This window comes from Clarias gariepinus, chromosome 14 (assembly GCF_024256425.1).
Source record: "Clarias gariepinus isolate MV-2021 ecotype Netherlands chromosome 14, CGAR_prim_01v2, whole genome shotgun sequence".
In the NCBI taxonomy this organism is placed as follows: Eukaryota; Metazoa; Chordata; class Actinopteri; order Siluriformes; family Clariidae; genus Clarias; species Clarias gariepinus.
This window is the reverse complement of record NC_071113.1, coordinates 32,232,585-32,254,914: the sequence shown is the minus strand read 5'-3', so window position 1 is coordinate 32,254,914 and position 22,330 is coordinate 32,232,585. Positions and strand designations below refer to the sequence as shown.

Here is a 22,330-nt window from a genome sequence, read left to right as displayed (position 1 = left end):
GAGAGAAAGCGAGACCTTCTCCAGGGCCGGTCGTGATGTTAGCCTCCACCTCAGGCCCGTAAGTGAAAGTTTTGGCGCGGATTCTGAAGTTGTAGGTAACTCCATCAACCAGGTCTTTGATTTTCAGCCACAATGGGGCGTTTCTCTTCACGTCCACCGTTACTATCTTACTCACACCTGAAGAGAAGATTTAGTAACAAAATGTATCAACTTAGAGCCGTCAAAACAAAACTCATGCATTTAAACATGCAATTGTCAAAACTATCATTTAATCCTTTCCATGGCTTTAATCCGGGGAGGATAAGAGTAGAATAAAAATCGACAAAAACATTTTTAATAATTGAATAAAATTTAATTAAAAAGAATTTAATTTAATAGTATTGTAGTTTTGTATGACTGCGCACCAGTCTCTCCCGCTCTTACTCTCTCTCTCTCTCTCTCACACACACACACACACACACACACACACACAAACGAATCATCAAATTATAATTGAACAATTTAAAATCTATTTTTTGTACCCAAGCATGTAGGTGAAGCCACAAAGTCTAATTGAAAAATTGAAAGACTTTTGTTTTCATCACGTCTCTGCTGAGAGGATTTGTGCGTATGTAGCTCGGGGTACAAAACATCTAAACAGCACCTGTCTTTTTCTTCATTTCAGGTTCTAGTCAGTCCATTTCATTCATAATACTGACCATCAATGGGGGTGCAGGGTTCATAGACGAGGCGGTAACCATCGATGATCCCGTTGGGGAAAACTGGTTCTGCCCACGACACGTTCACCGACGTGGTGGTGAGTTCACTGAAGTGGATAGAACTTGGAGCACTTGGTGCTGAGAGACAGAAAGACCAAGGGGTCAGATCCTCTCATATTACTGACTTCACATCCTTTGAGCCTCACAGTATGTCCATGTCACTGCTGTATAAGGTTTGTAAGTTTCGACTTGTTGTACCTGCTTGCTGAGTGCGCCCCCTGGTGGCTGGGCTGCGCGGTCCGTCCCCAGCAGCGTTAAAAGGAGCGACGCTGATCATGTAGGTGGTGAAACCAGTCAGATTCTTCAGCTTCACTCCTCCATCAGGCAGAAACAGTGTCTTTAACTTCTCTGTCTCGTTCTTACGATCATACTCCCAGAAATAGACCTGGAACAGCAGTTCAAACATACGCATTAAAGAATCATCAAAAATACTGTGTGTGACGATATGGAATGAAGTCTCACCTTATATCCCTGTATGTCTCCATTCTGCCTGTCCACTGGGGGCGGGTCCCATGTCACTTCCAGCTGTGTGGAAGTCGCTGATTGGACGGCTACATTCTGCGGCGGCGCTGTGGGCACTGTGGAAAAAAATACGCTCAAGATATCGACCACAAACCTGCAGCGTGGACATTCTGGACATTCACTTACACTAGTGGTCACTGGACAACTACACGTTTATGGACATTAGTTAAGTTAAATTATCACAAGTCACTTTAAATATGTCACTTCAAGTATATTTGCACACCCCCTGGACATTCTGTTACCCGGATGCACAAGTCACTTTAAACACTTTAAATCCATGACATTTCTATTTAAACTCAATATATATTAAACCTCATTCCCACACATAGTCCTAAAGTCTTTATCTCTGTATTGCACAGCTGTTCTTATTTTATTATTTACCATATTTTTATATATGTTTCTTATATTGTATATTTGGTCCTGTACAGTACAGCTGTCTCTTATTTTTCTGTATTTGCATACATGTCTCTTTTATTGCATATTTTGTACTGTACAGTTATGTTATTTTATCTTAATTATATATTTTATTTCATTCTATTCTTTCTTAGTCCCGTATGATGAACGCAGACGTGTCTCTGGCAGACGAGCTGAACACTTTCTATGCTCGCTTCAAGGCTGCAGCTAATGATGCTAGCGATGCTAATGCTAGCGGCGCTAACGGCTGCAGACAGGAAGTCACTGCCAGCATCACCGAGCACGACATGAGGAGAGCCTTCAAGAGAATGAACACCAGAAAAGCAGCAGGACCAGACGGCATCTCAGGCCGTATCCTCAGAGCCTGCGCAGACCAGCTAGCACCTGTGTTCACTGAGATATTCAACATCTCTTTATCTCAGTCGGTGAGCCCCACAATCTTTAAACAGTCCATCATTGTTCCTGTCCCAAAGAAACCTCATCCTGCTTCCCTCAATGACTATCACCCTGTAGCCCTTACCTCAGTAGTGATGAAGTGCTTTGAACGCCTGGTCAGAGACTTCATCATTTCTTCACTACCGGACACACTGGACCCACTACAGTTCGCTTATCGTCCAAACCGTTCCACGGACGATGCAATCTCTCATCTCCTCCATACATCTCTCACTCACCATTTTTAATTCTATTTTTCCTAGTTTAATTAAAATTTTCTATTTAATTTTTTTATCGTATTTCTTTTATTCGTATTTATTTCTTATTATAAGCTTTAATTCTCTTTTAGGGTCACTGGCAGTCGTATAAGCATTTCACTGCATATCGTACCGTGTATGACTGTGTACATGACAAATAAAATTAGAATTTTAATTTAAGCGTGCTAATCTCATCCAAACAGACGTTTACATCTCCAGGGGACGTCTGATAATTAAACTTCTAGAATGACCTGCTTTACAGAAAGGAGCGGCCTGAGGGTTTGTCTTTTAAAAAATGAGACATTTTATTATTAGTAATAATATAACATACCTGCTTCTCCTACAAACACTTCCTGTGGTGAGCTGATTGGACCCTCTCCCACTGCGTTGAACACACTCATCCTGATCTCATAACGCTTGTGTTTGCTCAGATCTACACACACACACACACACACACACACACACACACACAGTTTTTTTTATAAACTTGGGACACAGTGAGTAAAAATTCCTGACTCACTGGGTGAGAAAACATGAAATATAGACCAATAAAGAGAGAGAGGGGGGGGGGGGGGCACGTACTGTCTAACTCATACTGGCTGAGGGACGGGTCACTGAGGTTCCTCATACTGTACGGATCTGAGACACAAACAAACTTAAAAATTATTCAAAATCAATACAGCTAAATTTAAAATTAAATAAAAATCAATGACCTTACATGTCAGTTCAGTCCAGCTAAAGTGTTTTTGAAGGTTAAAAGTTCGTAATCTTTCATAAACTAGCTCTCGATACCGGATGCGGAACCCGAGCAGAATCCCATTAATCTTTTCCTCCGATGGAGACTGAAACCCAAACACACACACACACACACACACACACACACACACACACACACACACACACCGGTGTGAAATAATGACCTCTGATTACAGTCTGGAACATTGATGGACTTATTAACTAGAAACATCATCATTATACTACACACATGTACACACATGCTTAATAAAATAAAATAAAAAACTTTCCAAAATTAACTTATATCTTAAAAAGTTTAAACACTAAACACTGCTCACCTGCCAGCGAATTAAAACAGATGTGGTGGTATGAGGGGTAACAGAGAGGATTATGGGAGCTTCATCAGGAACTAGAGAGGGAGAAAAATATTAACAGCCCAAACTGAGAGACACAAAGTAACACACAGACGAAAAAAACCCAGAGACACACAGACATACAGACACAGAGACGTACAGACACAGAGACAGACAGACACAGAGACGTACAGACACAGAGACAGACAGACACAGAGACAGACAGACACAGAGACGTACAGACACAGAGACAGACAGACACAGAGACGTACAGACACAGAGACAGACAGACACAGAGACGTACAGACACAGAGACAGACAGACACAGAGACGTACAGACACACAGACGTACAGACACAGCGACAAACAGACACAGAGACAGACAGACACAGAGACGTACAGACACAGCGACAGACAGACACAGAGACAGACAGACACAGAGACGTACAGACACAGAGACGTACAGACACAGAGACAGACAGAGAGATTTAATCCCATACCATCCTGCAGAGTGGTGATAGCTTCACTCTCCTCGCTGTAATCGCTGTCCCCGATATCATTAGTGGCCTTTACACGAAACTGGTATGAGGTGAAGGGCTTCAGTCTGAAACACACACACACACACACACACACACACGCACACACACACACACACACTCCATCAGTGTGTGCTGGTCCAGAGATCCGGGTGAAAGTCTCTTGGGTTGATTTTGTAAGCATGTAGTAACTGCTACTGTTAGCACTTGTGGTCTTTGGCCTGTACGTTGTCATGTGTTCCGTTCCAGAATAATGTTGATCCTCTAAAGCTGCTTTGCAACAATGACCACCGTTAAAAGTGCTATACAAATAAAAGTGAATTGAATTGAAATGACTTCCTCAGATTAACAAAAACAGGTCAAAATATTAGGTAGTATTTACATTTATCCTAGAAACCAATAATCTCTGCTACTGTACGTCCTTTCCAGCTTCAAGTCTCTATAAGCTTTTAACAAGGATGTATGTGACAGACATCACTGGTAGTAAGTTAAGCTAGTATGTGGGGGATCAAAAAAACATCAGACCCCAGGCACCACTGGATTGGACTAAAGAATCAATTGAGCCTGGGAACTGAGAAAGTCAATTAAAATGTCACTTTGTCACATGTAGAGAACTACGTTGCCTATACCACATTTATTCAGGATGTGTTAATGAGCTGAATTAAACGAATCCGCACCTTTCCACAGTGTAAGGCACCACCTCATGGTTGACAGATGCGGATTGGACAGTCCAATTCTGATGAGGAAGTTCCTTGATCTGAACTGTGTAATAGCGGACTGGAGATAGACCATCACTGCCTGGTTCCCATGACAGCAAGACGCTTCGTGCCCGCACACTCTCCTGAGGAACCACAAGATGGCGAGGAGGCTGTGGTCGTGCTGAAGACCAATGGTTACACATTTAAATAACTACATTCACCAAATCCCTCCTTAGGAGTTGATATTAGTTTTAGAAACCTATGAGGTCATTACCTCTCTTTTCTGTGGTAACCACCAGGGCGTCGGCCGCGTCCCCCCAGCCTTTACGGGTTTGAGCAGTGATGCTGAACTTGTAAACAGATTCAGGTTTCAGTGAGCTCACTGTGTACTGCCGCGCACTCGGGTTCAGGACATCCACCGTCGCCGAGTTGCTACTGGATGAATTTAGACGATAGGCAATCTGATAGGCTGAAGAGAAATCATAAACAGAGTTTATCCTGAGTGTCTGTCTTTTTTATATATATATATATATATATATATTTTTGGGGTTTTTCCAATTTTTTCCCCAATATTAGTCGTAGCCAATTCCTCCCCGTCACTAGGGGGCTCCCACATTAAGGCTTCTACTACCACTCAGTCAGGAGGGCGAAGACTATCACATGTTTCCTCCAAACCGCGTGATGTCAGCCGAACTGCTTGCTCACGAACCGTTAGGGGTGGAGTAACACACTCGGAGGAAAGCGCTAGCCGCTCCTTCCGTGTGCGCGAGCTCACAGACGCCCCTGATTGGCTGTAGAGCCGTGATTAATGTGGGAGCGCAAGTACCTCTCATCCCTCCCCCCTGAGAGAGCTCGGCCAATCAGCTCTCTCTAGACCTCCGGCTGTGAGAGATTACAGCATCACCCAGGAATCGAACCAGCGCTCCCCGGATGATAGGGCGAGCGCTTTACCACTGCGCCACCCGGAGACTCCTGAGGGTCTGTCTATCCGAGACAAACGTATTGAAGAGCACACACACTTACCGAGGATAATTCCATTGGGCTGAGCTGGAGATTGCCAAATGAGCCTGACAGAAGTGGTTCTTACTTCTGGAAACAGAATACCAACTGGAGGGCCAGGCACTAGAAAAAAAAGATAAGTAACCTGTAGGCATCTTTATCTTATAGTGTATCTCTGTATTAGACTGATCTTTTTCCAATTTGCTTTGCTAAAGATCAACTCAAAGGACGAGAAGAGCTAACTTAAGACAGGTACCCAAGAGACCTACAGGCCATTGCTAATACTCTCATCAGTAAGAACTTGTCTTTAAAAATCAGATGTGACGACCTGGAAAGCAAATCTAAATGTTTGTTATATGGAAGGAAACCAGGCTGCTAGCTCAACGGACAAATGGCTGCACGATTTCCTAGAACAAACCTTTGAGCCCTTGATTGATCGAGCACACCCAGCCCTGCACTCCAGATCAAAAACTACTTTTGGTCCCATGATCATCAGAGTGCATTATCATCCCAGCAAATTTACAACAAAAAAGGAAGTTGCAGCTCTGTGCCTTATGAGAGGAAGCTGATCCGTCCCTGATCTCAGGGCATCAATCTAAAAGAGTGAAGTCTTTACATGAGCCGTCTGCTGCATGAAGACACTGAACGTTACTTACTGCATGACTCTTCCGTAACCTCTGAGTTTTCAGTCCAACATGACAACAGCTGTGTCTTGCCTCGTATCTACAGTGTGTGTGTGTGTGTGTGTGTGTGTGTGTGTGGAGCCTGTCAGGTATGGTAAGGCTTTTTATTAGGTATCCACACAACGGGTGTGTTTCATGAATTTTATCACAACTAAACAACTAAGTTTGAATGCGGTCTCTCCTCCCCTCATTTCTTTTATTGTTTATTGCTTCTCTTTTTTCTTCTCAGCACAAAACACTTTTTTACAAATTGATTTTTCCTAGTAGATCGATTCCTCTCTGCTGTAGCCTCAGTCTCCTTCAATGCTATAGTTATATCCGACTAAACTACAGCCCTCAACGTCTACGGCACTTAAACCCGACTTTAACTCAATATCACTCTCAGATAAATACTAATGTACCTCCATCTGCAGAATATCTGCCTCACTCACCAGGGAGACTTTCACAGCATACATCTGAGGGCAAATTTGAGCTTTTTTTAGATTCCAAAGTAAACAGTGTAGCAGCATAATTTCACCTACTTACACTGTATCAGATTTACATGAGGATGATGATGATGATGATGATGAGTGTGCCCCCTCCAGAGCAAGCAGAATATACGCTGCTAAAGCTCAGACACTTCAACTCCAACCTTCTGGATTTCTAATCCAGTGAACCACACTAACCATTACAAACCAGGAAATGTACAACTGTTCACTACTGCTTGCTATAAAAATCTAATCAAAACACCTGCAGGCTTCTTTATAGTCAGACAGAGAAGTGCACTACTTCCCCAGATCAGAGGGAAGTCCTGGGCAGAGTCTCTCAGAAGATGAACTTGATAAGGCAAATTAACTTCATGTAGTCTGAGAAATGTTCAGGACCTGATGCCTTTTCAGTCAGATTTTCTAAAAAAAAAAAAAATCCCGCAAATCACCCCCACAGAATATGTTAATGAATCCCCATCATCCACACGTCTCTCTTCAACAATCCTGTAATAAAAACCTAACCATCCGGTCCACTGCTCATCTCAGCATCTCATTACTCAGTGCTGATGTCAAAGTGTTCGCTGAGACTCTTTCACCCGAAATTAGATTAGAATCCGTCCTCAATCATGCACCCGGACCAAACTGGCTTTAATAAAGACATTCTTTTATCAGTGTAAGCTGTGTTTTAACATTGATCGTGACAGCTCATCTTCTCAGTGTCTGGTGGAAGTTGTGGCTCAAGCCTGGGATGGGACTAACTCCTTTTCTACACTTCTACTAATCATCCAATATGCAGTTTGTCCTACACTGGATGCAGACAGACCCCGTGAGTCTCCGGCGCGGTGTCTGATGGAGTCTGCGTCGTGTGCCCCTGCCTTGCTCTCTGCACAAAGCACTAGCTCACCCGTCTCTGATGAATCCGTCCTAGTTATGCCTATCATAAAGATTTAGAATCAGCTTTGCAAACATCTAGAAGCTCAGACAGCACCGATATGTATGCTGCTCCAGCCCTTTCCCTGCCTCTGGATGCAGGATGGTGCTTCTGAATTGTGGTTCTGGAGGGTTTCGTGACAGTGAAAGACTTTGATTCCTATTATCAGTCAACTGACAAGTTTCACCTTTTTTAAAGATATAAATAGATATTCTCAATTTTTCCACACATGCCAGTCGATACATTCATTGATAACATCCTCAAGCTTCCCCTGGCACTGAACTGAGGGGAACAATCTCCATCTTCCGTGGCACTGTTCCCTCCCCCTGCTCTCCTCAGATCAAACTACCTTAGCCCTCTGGTCCCAAGATATTGGTGTACACCCAACAGAGGTATCATTTGGAGAGTTAATTCCTCTACCATCTGTGTCTGACACGAGGTGATTCAGTGCCAGGCTTTACGCTCAGTATACTGGTCCAAGTCTCCACAGCATCATGTTTCCTCTCACACTGACTCCATGTGTTGTAAATCATAGTACACATTTTCATATGCTTTGGACATGTCCAACTGGATCTTCATTCCCCATCTATAATGTCTTTATTACAGATAAAGCGGAGGGGGGGTCTTGGGGCGTTTCCTTTTCTTTTGTTTCTACATATACTGTACATACTGTATATAATCACAGTTATATACAAACGCAGTGTTTTTGCTCAGGAATTAAATTTTCTAGTCCTGTATTGGGAAAAGAATTCAATAAACAAACCATGTAATAAAAAAGCCCGGACTACTAAAAACAATTTATGCTCAAGACTCATGCATTATTCAGAAGATAACTTTAAAGATTTAAAGCTAAAAACTCTAAAGAGAAAAGTTTCCTGATGTTTTTGTACTAAAGATCCTTTCATCACATGACTCATGAGTCTACTCTCTGGTGTCACCCTGCTCCGGGCACGGGCCCTTTTGGATCTGGTTCCTCTGAAAGTTTCTCCCTTATGTGACCTCAGTGAGGTTAGCTAGCTCTTGTACACTGTGACTGACTTGTGGTTATTTTGCCTACCGTCATCGAGAGTGCGTTCCAGGATTGAAGGAGTTGATGGAACTCCATCTCCGATACGTGTGAATGCTAACACCTGTATCTGATAGAGGACATATTTCCCCAAATTTGTTAACTCAGCACTGTGAGTGGTGTTTCCATCTACTGTCCAAAACTGAAGAGGGGAGTCTGAGTCTTTTTCCTTATACACCACCTGAGACAAACAAAGACAAACAAATGAAATATCTTGAGATTTATTATAAGAAGTGAAGACGATAGATGTTGATATTTAATGATGACCTTGTAGCCAAGAATGAGGCCGTTTCTGTCCGGCTCAGAAACCTCGAACCAGCGAACCAGAATACTGCTGGAGGATGTGGAGAAAGCTGAGACATTAGACGGACCACAGGAGGGCACTAGAGAGTGAAAGAGAAAAAAAAACAGAGACATTATAATCAGAAATTGAATACATGAGGAATTTTAGGAATAAAAAATGAAATATGGAAATACTACAGTGGGGCATCTGGTGTCAAAAGCAGGTGTTTGCTTTTATAAAAATTGCCATGAAAGCTAAACTTGCCCTAAATGTTTTTACTCACACACACACACATACACACACACACGCACGCCACAAAAACACAAACAGCTCAATGAAATTAATTACCAGAACTCAATACCCTTGTCAACAGCTCATGTGCTTTTGCATTGATTTTAATTTTATTTATTTAGACACGGGGTCGGGGACCTCCTCTGTGAATTAGAGCGTATATATGTACCCCCACTGTTACTGGGAGTGCACACGAAGGCTGAGATAAATAAAGCAAAGGGGTAACATGACCACACAGAAAAGAGAGAAATAATTAAATAATAAGGATGCAGTGAACATCCGATACAGATGTTTTTCGTTTGGATCCAAATCGTGTGTGTTTCATAATCAACTCGTTCTCATGCACACATTGTAGCAATTAAACGCTTAGTAATGTGTCCATACAGTAATGCCAAGTAACACCTCAAAGTGAAAGCCCTTTCTTCTTATGATAAACTAGAGGTGAAGAAGAAAAGTGCTCGAATTAACCCCCACGCTGAAGTTTTTCTCTCACAATGTGGAAATCCCTATACAAGTGAGTTTTCGCCTTCCCGTGCTAATCGGCCACCCTTTAGCTAATGCTATTTATATGGCTATTGCTACTGTACCATGCAATGTTGCAATGTTATTGCAGAGGGGGGTCTTTGGGGCGGTGTTATAGCGCCAGCTATTGGATCTTTCCTGAAGCTGCAGCTGTGGAAGCTACTGTGGTCCCAGCAGTCAGAACACAAATAAGCAACACAACAGGAACCAGTGCAAAACTGACGGGGCACAACAGATAATCAGTGAATGCCAGAAAAACAATACTGCTTAATGACACTGCTCTATCTTTAACTCTCTAAAACATATCCACTTGTAATGCATGCTGACTTTATCAATAATTTCTACAAATATTTTACCAACAACTTTTTCTTTCACTTTATGCTTTACGCTGAGATGGTTATGGGGGACCAGCAAGAAACAAAAAAGCTAATTTAATATCTTACCAGATTCTCGGGTCCGTCCTCTTACAGGCTGACTCCACGGTCCGACTCCAATGCCATTAATCGCTTGGACTCTGACTTCATATTCGGTCCATTCCTCCAAATCCTCAATAGTGAACTCCCTCTCCAAACGGTCAGGAATAACGTGGCTTAAGACTTTAGCATGTCCTCCGATCCGACTATACTGTACTTTATAACCCACAGACTCAGGATTTCCGTTATACTCCCACTCTGGCAGGGGCTGGAACACAAATGATTCAACATTTAAACATTGTAGTCGAGATATTTATATTAGGTTTTTGCCTTTATTTTTAACATATACATTTCTGCACTGAAATTCTTTATTCTTCCCATGTCCCAGATTTTGTTAGTTGGCCTGGGTTAGAGCGCAGGGTCAGCCATTAAACAGCGCCCCTGGAGCAAACAGGGTTAAGAGTGGGGCCCAACAGCGACAGCCTGGCAAAGCTGGGACTCAAACCGCCGGCCTTCCGATCGGTTACTCAGAGCCGTAACACTCTCAGAGCCACTAATTCTCTCATGCTTTTTCTAATTGCAAAAAATATGAATATAAATGAGTTAAATGACAAAAAGAGTTTGTTTGTGTGTCTGATGTGAGACGTACCACCCATCTGAGCCAGAGGCTGGTTTCGCTGGCGGTGCGCAGTGTAATGTTAAGTGGAGCCATGTCAGGTGGAGCCTGTAGAGTCTGGATCTTTCTGGAAGGTTGGCTGGGTGGGCTGGTGCCCACAATGTTCACCTGACGCATACGAAATCTGTAAGTGACACCAGAAATACATCAAACAACAAAATGACCAAGCTGGCCTTGATGATGGGAAACAGAAATACATATTATATTACAGGACAATATCAAACCTTCCCTTTATCTCTAAGATTCTGGAAAAAATAGTAGCGGAGTAGCTCATATCTACATAGAAATGGCATACAATAACTGTATCAGTCAGGATTTAGGCCTCATCACAGCACAGAGGCAGCACTCGTTAAAGTAGTAAATGACATCCTATTGGCCTCAGATCAAGGTTGTGTAACTAAGCTTGTATTACTCGACCTCAGTGCAGCTTTTGACACTATTGATCACGCTCCTTCACAGATTAGAAAATGTAGTAGGAATTAAGGGTACAGCCCTCTCCTGGCTCAGATCCTATTTGACCGATCGGTATCAGTATGTAGACTTAAATGATGATTATTCTGCATGTTCTCTAGTGGATTTTGGTGTTCCACAGGGCTCAGTTTTAGGCCCACTGCTTTTTTACCTTTACATGCTTCCTCTGGGCAACATAATCCGTAAGCATGGTATTAGTTTTCATTGTTATGCTGACGATACACAGTTATATGTCTCAGCAAATACTGATGAAAAAAACAGCTTACTAAAGTTGAGCAATGTGTGCAGGACATAAGAAATTGGATGCTAATTAACTTCCTTCTGCTTAACCCAGATAAGACAGAAGTTCTAGTCATAGGACCACATACAGCTAGAAGTAAGATTCTAGATCACTCTATAACTTTTGATGGCCTTTCTGTTTTATCAAGTGCAACAGTAAAAGACCTCGGTGTGATTATAGATTCCAGTCTTTCATTTGAAGCTCATGTAGATGATATTATGTAGATAGTATTATGGTGAACTGGTATGTTTAGATGCCAACCTCCTCACTCTCATTAATCACTCAGGTTTGTTAACGGTGAGGTGATTGTCTGCTTTACATTTCAGGAAGCCCTCATGTCCATGTCTGTGTTTCCTTCTGGCTCTCCCTTTAAGTTATAATGTCATAGTTAGTCCTGCCGGAGTCTCTGCTTGCACTTTACAGTTGATATACTTTCACATTATACATTGTGTGACTGTGACCAGACCTAACTGCTATCTCTCCTCTTCTGCTCTCTCTAGGGTTCCTTCTCTTCCCTCTCTCCCGATCTCTCTCCCCTTCCTTCTCTCTGTCGAGCTACACATGTCGTTCCTGAGCTGCCAGAGATCCAGACTCCCTTTGCTCTCCGGACCTGTCTAACCCATCCTGGTGCCCCGCTTCTGGTTGGAGATCTCGTCACATGGATGCCCCGTGTGTCCATTTGGGATGCGTCTCGTGTCTGGGGATCTTGCTACCTAGAAGACGGTTCTGGCCTCGACTGGTGTTGGCAGCTGTTTCTCTGAGGACTTGACAGTTCGATAGTTCATACAAGTCTACCTGAGTTTTCATAACTATCAATAACTAACTGGACTCCATATTAACATCTAATAAACATCAACTGTTATGCTGAACTGCCTGCCATCTAACACACAGTATGAGTGCAGATCAATTCCTGCTCTCTGTTTCACCCAGATGAGGATGGGTTCCCTGTTGAGTCTGGTTCCACTCAAGGTTTCTTCCTATTACCATCTCAGGGAGTTTTTCCTTGCCACTGTCGCCCTCGGCTTGCTCATCAAGGACTATCTGACCATTTTGATTCATACACATTGAAATTCCATGCTGCTTTGGGACAATGGCAATTGTTAAAAGCGCTATACAAATAAAATTTAATTGAATTGTATTGAAAAGGGTACTTGTTAAAGGTCTTATGTGGGGTGAAGGCGAAGTAAAGATGTGGTATTTGCAAAGCCATGTTACGTTTTTAAGTGATTCAAGTTGCAGTACAGATGCAGTACCTGTAGAAGGTGTAGGGATTGAGAGCAGGTACTTCCATTGATCGAGCCTGAGGTTCATTGGCTAGCTGATGAACCATCACCCAGTCCTCATTTTCTCCAATTGCACTGATCTGAGAACAAAATAGAGAGACAAAAGCCAGACCCAAGAGTGATAGGTAAGGGGTGATTTGTGTCAAAATCCAGAAACATGTACTATTCTGATGTAATCAGTAGCCCACCTGTGCTTCTACCTGCCAGCGGGAGATGGAGGTCTTTCCATCATAACCTGGCTTAAACTGCAGAGTAACTGAACGGGGGCCGATATTGGAGATAGCCAAGTTAGTTGGAGGACCAGGAAGCTCTAAAGCGGAACAGAAACAAGACAAAAAGTATCAATCCTTAGGTTACATAGTAAATGACATTGAAATACTGTTCGATTACTATCACATTGTATTTTTAGTTATGCTGTCATAGTTAGTCCTGCCGGAGTCCCTACTTATGCACTAAATATACATTCACCTTTTACATTGTTCGACTGTGACCATACCTAACTGTTATTTCTCCATCTCTTTGCTCTCTCCTTTTCTGCTCTCTCCTCTCTCTCTCTCTCCCTCTCTCATTTCCCTCTACCTATCTCTCTGTCGAGCTATACATGTCGCTCCTGAGCTGCCAGTGATTAAGACCCCCTCTGCCCGCTGGACCTTTCTAACTCATCCTGAAGTCCTGCTTCTGGTTGGAGATCTCATCACATGGATGCCCCCGTGTGGTCTGCCTGGAATGCGTGTGGTAACTGGGGTTGGTTCCACTTTTCCATGAAGGTGGTCCTGTCCTCGACTGATGCAGACAGCTGTTCTCTGAGGACCTGTGACTTCAGTCGCTCAATAGTTCAGGACTGGAATTTCTCACAGTCTACCTGAGCCTCCAGGAACAAACTGGACTTTAATCTTACACATCTCCTTTTATACTGAACTTCCAGTCTCGCATGTTATTATGCACATCAATCCCTGCTATCTGTTTTTACCCAGATGAGGATGGGTTCCCTGTTGAGTCTGGTTCCTCTCAAGGTTTCTTCCTATTACCATCTCAGGGAGTTTTTCCTCGCCACTGTCGCCGTTGTCCTAGGCTTGCTCATCAGGGACAATCATATAATTTTGATTCATACACATTTACATTTCATACAAACTTGATTCTTTTGATTGTGTAAAGCTGCTTTGTGATGATGTAAATCGTTAACAGCGCTATACAAATAAAACTGAATTGAATTGAATTGAATTTCATTAAATATAAATCTGGATATTTTAAACCCCCCAAAAGGTCTCTATACCTCTGTTAAACATGTGGGAAGACAAAATATTGGAACTACAGTTGGTATAGAAAAAAAGCCTTTAACTTTAACATGATCACATTTTGTTGGTTTGCAGCCTGAAATGAACACAGACACAGTTTTAACATCCAAGTGAAAGATATAACACCAACATGTCAGGGGAAAAAAAAGAAAAACAGAATGACTAATTTTGGAATAGGATTACTTCCTCTTGTAAACTCAATCAGGTGAAGTTAATCACCTTCTCAAAGGCAAACAAGGCTTTGCACATATAGACTTTCAAATATTCAAGTAAAGTTAAATTCGATGGTGACTGTTTGTGGACTGCAGTCTTTAAGTCACTCCACAGATCTTTAAGGAGGTTTAAGTCTAGTCATAGGACCGCATACAGCTAGGAGTAAAATTTTAGATCACACCGTAACTTTAGATGGCCTTTCTGTTCCATCAAATGCAACAGTGAAAGACCTTGGTGTGATTATTGATTCCAGCCTTTCATTTGAAGCACATGTAGATAATATTACCAGGATAGCATTCTTTCACCTCAGAAATATTGCCAAGATAAGAAATTTATAGTCGCTAAATGATGCAGAAAAACTATTTTATGCTTTTATCACCTCTAGGTTGGACTATTGTAATGCCTTACTGTCTGGTTGTTTAACTAGACGCATAAATAAGCTTCAGCTAGTCCAGAATGCAGCAGTGAGAGTCCTCACTAGAACCAAAAGATATGAGCACATCACCCCTATCTTATCTTCACTCCATTGGCTCCCTGTGGCTCACATTGATTTTAAAATACTACTTTTGACATATTAAACATTAAATGGTCTCGCGCCGCAGTACCTGAGTGAACTGCTAGTGTCTTACGATCCGCCACGCCTACTTCGATCAAAGGATGCAGGCTGCTTGTCAGTACCGCGTATTATGAAAACTACAGCTGGGGGCGGAGCTTTTTCTTACAAAGCCCCAAAATTATGGAATAGTCTTCCAAATAGTGTTCGGGACTCAGACACAGTCTCAGTGTTTAAGTCCAGGCTAAAAACCTATTTATTTAATCAAGCATTTTTATAAATAGATTAGCCTTAGGTAAAGGAGCAGATCTGGGGGACTCATGGACGTAGAGTATTATGGTGAACTGGTATGTTTGGATGCTGTCTTCCTCACTCTCATTGATCACTCAGGTTTGCTGATGGTGAGGTGATTGTTTGCTTTACATGTCAGGAAGCCCTCATGTTTGTGTTTCCTTCTGGCTCTCCCTTTTAGTTATGATGTCATAGTTAGTCCTGCCGGAGTCTCTGCTTGCACTCTACAGTTAATATACATACACATTATACATTGTGTGACTGTGACCAGACCTAACTGCCATCTCTCCTCTTCTTCTCTTCCCCCCTCTCTTTCTCTCTCCTCTCTCCTCCTGTCTCCCCCTTTCACTCTTTCTTTCTCTGTCGAGCTACACATGTCGTTCCTGAGCTGCCAGTGATCCAGACTCCCTCTGCCCTCCGGACCTGTCTGACCCATCCTGGTGCCCCGCTTCTGGCTGAAGATCTCGTCACATGGATGCCCCGTGTGTCTCTTTGGGATGCGTCTGGTGTCTGGGAATGATTCTCTCTACCTAGAAGATGGTTCTGGCCTTGACTGGTGTTGGCAGCTGTTTCTCTGGGGACTTGACAGTTCGATAGTTCAGGACTGGAACTTCTTACAAGTCTACCTGGGTCTTCAATAACTACCTGGACTCCATATTAACATCAATTAACATCAGCTATTATAGCTGAACTGCCTCAAACCCTACACACTGTATAAATGCAGATCATTTACTGCTTTCTGTTTCACCCAGAAGAGGATAGGTTCCCTGTTGAGTCTGGTTCCTCTCAAGGTTTCTTCCTATTACCATCTCAGGGAGTTTTTCCTTGCCACTGTCGCCCTCAGCTTGCTCACCAGGGACAAACTGACCATTTTGATTTATACAAATTCACATTTCATACAAACTTAAATAATTCTTTTGACTGTGTAAAGCTGCTTTGCGGCAATGAAAATTGCTAAAAGCGCTATACAAATAAAATTGAATTGAATTGAATTGAATTGAAGTCTGGGCTCCGACTAGGCCATGCAAGGACATTTACCTTGTTCCCTTTAAACACTGTTTGGTCAGTTTTGCTGTGTGCTTTGGATCATTGTCATGTTGGAATATTCTTCCTATAGATAACTTTCTGGCAGAGGACAGCAGTTTTATTTCTTCAAAATTTGACAGTATTTTTCCCCGTCCATTTTCCTTCTATCCTGACAAGAGCTCCAGTCCCTGCTGCAGAGAAACACCTCCCTAACAGGATATTAACACCTCCATGCTTTACTGTAGGAACGGTGTTATTTGGAAGGTGAGCTGTATTGGATTTCCACAATTGTTTGATGTTTTGGCCAAATAATAAAATTTTTGTCTCATCTGACCACCTGCATTTTTCAAAGCTCAGCTTTTTTTTTGCAGCCCTCCCACACAAGCCACATTTATGGAGGATTTATGATATTGCTGTCACATGCATGTCATAGATTCCTGTAACTTCTTCAGAGTTGATGTAGGCTCTTGGGAGCCTCCCTGACCTGGCCCTTTCACCCAGTTTGGAACGCCGTCCTGAACCAGGGAGGATCTGTGTTCCCAAAATACTTTCTCCTTCTTAATGATGGTAATAAACAAGGAGATAAACAATCATCTGCACAGTGTCTGTGGTTTTAAATAGGATTAACACCTGGTATTTTACCCAGCTATTACATGATGAAATGTTCATCTACTTTTTCTGAAGATGTTTTATTATATTATAAACAAACAAACAAACAAACAAACAAAAACCTGTGCACACTTTTGCAACCAGCGAGTTTTTCCTTCTTTTTCACTCTAAGATGCTGCTATCTGTGTTTTGCTTTAATTTTGATTATTATTTCACATTAAAGGTGGACATATTTATAATAATAATTATAATGTTGTATATATAATAATAATAATATTAATATTAATATATTATTATTATTGTTACAGAAAAACTCAATTTAAAACATGACTGTATAGATTTTTTTTTATAACCATTGTATATATCAAAAATAATATTTAGAAAGAAGCATTGGACTACGGTTCGGAAGGTCCCAGGTTCAAATCCCACAACCACCAAGTTGTCCCTGTTGGGCCCTTGAGCGCGGCCCTTAACCCTCAACTGCTCAGATGTGTAATGAGATAAAAATGTAAGTCGCTCTGGATGAGGGTGAATTGTAAATTTAGCTCTGTTCAGCAGACACATGGTTACAGGGTCAGATTTCTACCCTGCGTAATCCGCCATCAATTATCTGAAATATAAACACAGCGGTCTGAATGTTAACGTGACTGCAGATGCTGAGCTTGTCATTAATATGCTGTGTGTTTGTGTTTGCTCTTGTCTGATTAACTCTCAGACTGGTGGAAATGTGAATCCGTTCTTAAACCAGTTCTCTGGAGATGTGAAGAACCAGACGAGAGCCGGGTCTGTGATTGTGCTGAGTGTGTTAGTGTGAAAAAATCACAGTGTGTGTTAGGGATTAAAGCACTAATGAGTCTCCTGAGCATGAGCATTAAAGTTAATACGCTCTCTATTTCATACATTTCAGAATGATCACATTTGGGGAGATGAAGCACAATAATGTGTTTCAGCTGTAGCTTATAAGCTTTATTGTACATTTAGCTGGAGGCCACATACCAGTTCACTTTAAACCCACCAACACGCTGGACGGAGACAGAGACTCGTCCACCCCAAAGGCCGCACACCAAAACATGAAGGACACACGATGAGGATGGAAATGTAGGAATTTTGGACAGAGAGGAGAGTTGGGTCGAGAGATGTGAAAAAAGAAGCCACCCATGAGCAGGTGGGAAATCCTTCTCTCAACAGAGGTGGAGGTCCTCGACACAAGCTTTCTCCTATTTTCCATCTCTTCCAAGGAACATCAAGACCTCTTCGCATGTCCACCAAGGACCCTTACACTCTCTGGTCTTCACACCTTATCAACTCTCTCTAATCTCTCTATTGTCACCTTAACCGCGCTCTCGCCCTCTAGTCTCTAACGACCCTCTGTACCACCTTCACCTTCTCCCCTGTTCATGTAACAAGCCTTCGAGCTGTCATGTAATGAGGACTCAACTATGAGGACACACACACACACACACACACACACACACACACACACACATGTGATTTTCCTTGAAAGAGGAGTAGAAGGAGTGGAGTCACAGATCTTTCTTTCTGCATGTAATACGTGTGTGTGTGTGTGTGTGTGTGTGTGTGCGTGTGTGTGTGTGTGTGTGTGTGTGTGTGTGCGTGCGTGTGTGTGTGTGTGTGTGTGTGTACCTGGCGGTACCCCTGATGAGATGGTGGAGGATGACAGCTGTCCCTGTCCTTTAGACATCATTGCTGCCACCTCGATGGTGTAGGTAGTTAAAGCGGTGAGTCCTGTGACGCGGTACTCCAGCGTGACGTTGGGCAGGTAGTGTGTGACACGCGTGTTTGTCCGGTTAAACTCCTCCCATGAGATGCGGTACCCTACACACACACCCACAGGGTTAACTCTCGAATTACTGACACCCATCACAGAGCAGCGGTGATCGTCACCCTGTGTATATTAGAGATTGTTCGATGTTTCATAATTATTTTGTAGTAACTCACACATCGCTTTACTGACTGCAGAACTATTTATTATATTTATTTATATAGGATTTTGAGGTGGTAAAATACCAAATGCAGTTTCTCTATAATCCTGCAGGTGGCACTCACACACACACACACACACACACACACACACTGTATATCAGCCAAACCATCACGGATCCTCAGTCTGGTGTTTTTTCAGAAACCTCTGATGAAAACAACACGTTTGGGTTTAAATTAAATCTTATTGATTTCCAGGAGCTGCAGTTTGTGCTTTAGGAAGAACATCTTTACCGCGACTCTTCTTTCCGTTCTAAAACTGAGATCTTTTGGCTCTTTAACCTTCACGTGATCTAATCCCTCACTTTATTTATATTCCTTTGGAACTAAAGTAAACCTTTGGGAATGTTCGAAATGTTTAAAATGATTTTACTGTCACTCAGTTACTGAAAAAGGTTCTCCATAGATCTTGTGCTTTTTCCTAAAGGCATCTCTCTGTCCCTCTGTCCTTCTGATTGTGTCCGTGTCTGTGTATTTAATAAAAGTAAAGCACCGGTGAGGATGCTGTTCTTCTCATGCGGTTCTCTCCAGCTGACTTTTAAAGACGTGTCGAGGATTTCAGTGAAGCTCAGATGACCGACAGCACCTGGAGCTGCCGAGAGACAGAGGAGAGTATTATTACACGTGTGTGTGTGTGTGTGTGTGTGTGTGTGTGTGTGTGTGTGTTTGTCTTACTGTCTTCGTGGGTGTGTATTCTCTGGGCGGGGCTGCGGGGCCCATCCCCCGGTGTGGTGAAACAGAGCACTGATGTAAAATACTCTGTAAATTTCTTTAGGCCGCTGATGAACCCGACGTGGACGCCATCCTGGAAATTCGGCCGAACTGTAACAACTGTAAGCTCCTCCTCCTGCCCCCCCTGCCATGCTAAGAGCTAAAGAGAGAGGGAGAAGCTCATACAGAACAGTTTCTGTGACACGGGTATGTCTCATGTTTGTGCAGAATTTTTACGTGTGTGTGTGTGTGTGTGTGTGTGTGTGTGTGTGTATGTGTGTGTGTGTGTGTGTGTGTGTGTGTGTGTGTGTGTGCGTGTGTGTGTGTGTGTGTGTGTGCGTGTGTGTGTGTGTGCGTGTGTGTGTGTGCGTGTGTGTGTGTGCGTGTGTGTGTGTGCTATCTGACCTTGTATCCCTGGTTGATGCCGTTAATGAACTGTGGGTTGGGTGCAGTCCAGGTAAAGCGTATGGTCGTGGAGTTCACAGCTTCAGCCTGAACATCACCAGGAGCGACAGTCGGAACTAACAGACAGACAGACAGACAGACAGAGACAGACAGACAGACAGACAGAGACAGACAGAGAGAGAGAGAGACAGACGGGGTTTGGAATAAACCTCTGGATTTGGGCCAAACACTGAACGAATGTCCAAGTTCTTGAGGTTTTTTCCGGCTCGGACCCGTACCTCCCTGCAGTGTCCACTCGGTCACTTTGTGGCTGTAGACTCCCAGTCCAGCGCTGTTATACGCCGCGACTTCTATCTCATAGTTCGTCCAGATGATCAAATCCTCCAGGAGCAGGTTGGTCACCTCTGGATTGGAGATGTTTTTGTACTGGATGTCGACTGGGAGACCAGTTAGACGATAACTGGGAGAGGGACAGGAGTCAGAAACAAACAGATGAGTGAATATGATGTCTGCTAGGTGTGAATTCTCTCCTTAAACCCGAGGTGTGTAAAGGCTAATCAGACTGCTGTTGTATTAAAGAAATGTGAAATAAAGAGCCAAGTTTTGTTAGTTTTTTTTTTTTCGCTTCGCTTTCTCCCTTTTGAGGAATCTGTGTGTTCTGAAACTCAGCAGGGTGTGTGTGTGTTGCGACATCTCAACTAAATCCTCTGAAGGGAACAATCTTAGTTGAGCAAACATAGTTAAAATGAACTTGTTTGTGGGTTTGTTCATCCAGATCTTCAGTTTCAGCCGACCGTGCAGTGGGAGTCGGGAGTTTCATAACTTCAGCTGAGAAAATATTTTCCTTCTTTTTTACACACATTCACAGGCACAAATGTGGTTATCTAACATTAAACTGAGATTGTGGACATGCAGTCTTTAAACAATGTGGTTCTGTGTCAAACTCTGGATGTTTATTTTATAGCATTTTAAGATTTAAATCCACATTTGAATATATTGTATTTCCATATTCAAACACCAGGGGGAGCCAATCAACCATTTCATAAATCCTATACTATTCTCTCTCTCTCTCTCTCTCTCTCTCTCTCTCTCTCCCCCTGGAGATCGAGTGCACCATATGGGCCCTAACGTTTGGCATAAATATTTATGTCTGCTGTGCCAGAAACAACCTGCAGTCTGTCAGTGCTGAAATAAGGGCCTGGACTCAAAAACTTACTGATCTGACTTACTGATACAGTGAGAGAGAGAGAGAGAGAGAGAGAGAGAGGGAGAAGGACAGAACTAGCGAGGTCTCAACACACCTGACACAGGTATTGGAATGTACCTTCCCATTTTCTCGGGGAGTTTTTCCTTGCCACTGTCACCGTCGCCCTCAGCTTGCTCATCAGAGACAGTCTTATCATTTTGATTCATACAAATTTAAAAGAATTCTTTTAATTGTGTAAAGCTGCTTTGCGACAATGACAATTGTTAAAAGTGCTATACAAATAAAATTGAATTGAATTGAATGTTGATGAAATCATTCAGGTGAGCAGGTAGCGGGAGATGAACCCACTGCACTGAACCCTTTATCAGGCCAGTAGGAGATGCACTGTATATTATTCTATAGAGATACAGTGTGTCTGTGTGGTGGGGCGGGGGGAAGGGGGCGGGTTCGGCGTACCTGCAAGCATGTACATGTGTGTGTAGGAGGTTGTGGTACTGACCGTATGATGTATCCACGGAGCACACCATTCTGCTGATTCTCAGGAGGAGGCTGCCACTGGATCATGATAGACGAGTTTGTACGGCCACTGGCAATCACATTCTGTGGGGGTGCACTGGGTGGCTCCTCTGGGAGAGACACACTGTGTGTGTATGTATGTGTAGAGAAAAAATAGAATAAATAACAGAAATATGATCTGTTGTAACACAAATTTCTTTGGTGTTCTACTGTGTGCATTTTGAGCATCAAAAAGCCCCGGATGCTGATGTCACTCAATATGATGTCATTCAATATTGTATCACTCAGGACGTCATTAGCCACTTTTCGGCATAGGTTTAAGGCATTGTAACAGCTAGACTTATCTTTCTGGTGACCAGGGTGGCGATGGCACAGGTGCTTGGGATGCAAGCAACAATTGTAGCGTGGCCACATAAAGGCTTCTTTTATATAG

The 22,330-nt window shown here is 42.8% G+C and overlaps 1 protein-coding gene across 1 annotated transcript in view; it reads right to left on the bottom strand.

Annotated features, from left to right (window-relative positions):
* The window catches only part of sdk2b (sidekick cell adhesion molecule 2b), a 167,014-nt gene that overhangs the window by 11,698 nt on the left and 132,986 nt on the right, over positions 1-22,330 (bottom strand). The window contains exons 16-39 of the mRNA XM_053511021.1: positions 21,881-22,021; positions 20,453-20,634; positions 20,175-20,290; positions 19,734-19,929; positions 19,552-19,650; positions 18,702-18,893; positions 13,259-13,380; positions 13,041-13,150; positions 11,010-11,160; positions 10,391-10,628; positions 9,119-9,234; positions 8,843-9,032; positions 5,729-5,827; positions 4,980-5,174; positions 4,685-4,886; positions 3,972-4,075; positions 3,457-3,527; positions 3,102-3,225; positions 2,966-3,022; positions 2,715-2,816; positions 1,221-1,336; positions 957-1,143; positions 699-836; positions 16-177 (exon numbers count right to left, since the gene is read on the bottom strand). Of these exons, the coding sequence (XP_053366996.1) occupies positions 16-177; positions 699-836; positions 957-1,143; positions 1,221-1,336; positions 2,715-2,816; positions 2,966-3,022; positions 3,102-3,225; positions 3,457-3,527; positions 3,972-4,075; positions 4,685-4,886; positions 4,980-5,174; positions 5,729-5,827; positions 8,843-9,032; positions 9,119-9,234; positions 10,391-10,628; positions 11,010-11,160; positions 13,041-13,150; positions 13,259-13,380; positions 18,702-18,893; positions 19,552-19,650; positions 19,734-19,929; positions 20,175-20,290; positions 20,453-20,634; positions 21,881-22,021 (3,410 nt within the window). The remainder of the gene's footprint in view (positions 1-15; positions 178-698; positions 837-956; positions 1,144-1,220; positions 1,337-2,714; positions 2,817-2,965; positions 3,023-3,101; positions 3,226-3,456; positions 3,528-3,971; positions 4,076-4,684; positions 4,887-4,979; positions 5,175-5,728; positions 5,828-8,842; positions 9,033-9,118; positions 9,235-10,390; positions 10,629-11,009; positions 11,161-13,040; positions 13,151-13,258; positions 13,381-18,701; positions 18,894-19,551; positions 19,651-19,733; positions 19,930-20,174; positions 20,291-20,452; positions 20,635-21,880; positions 22,022-22,330) is intronic.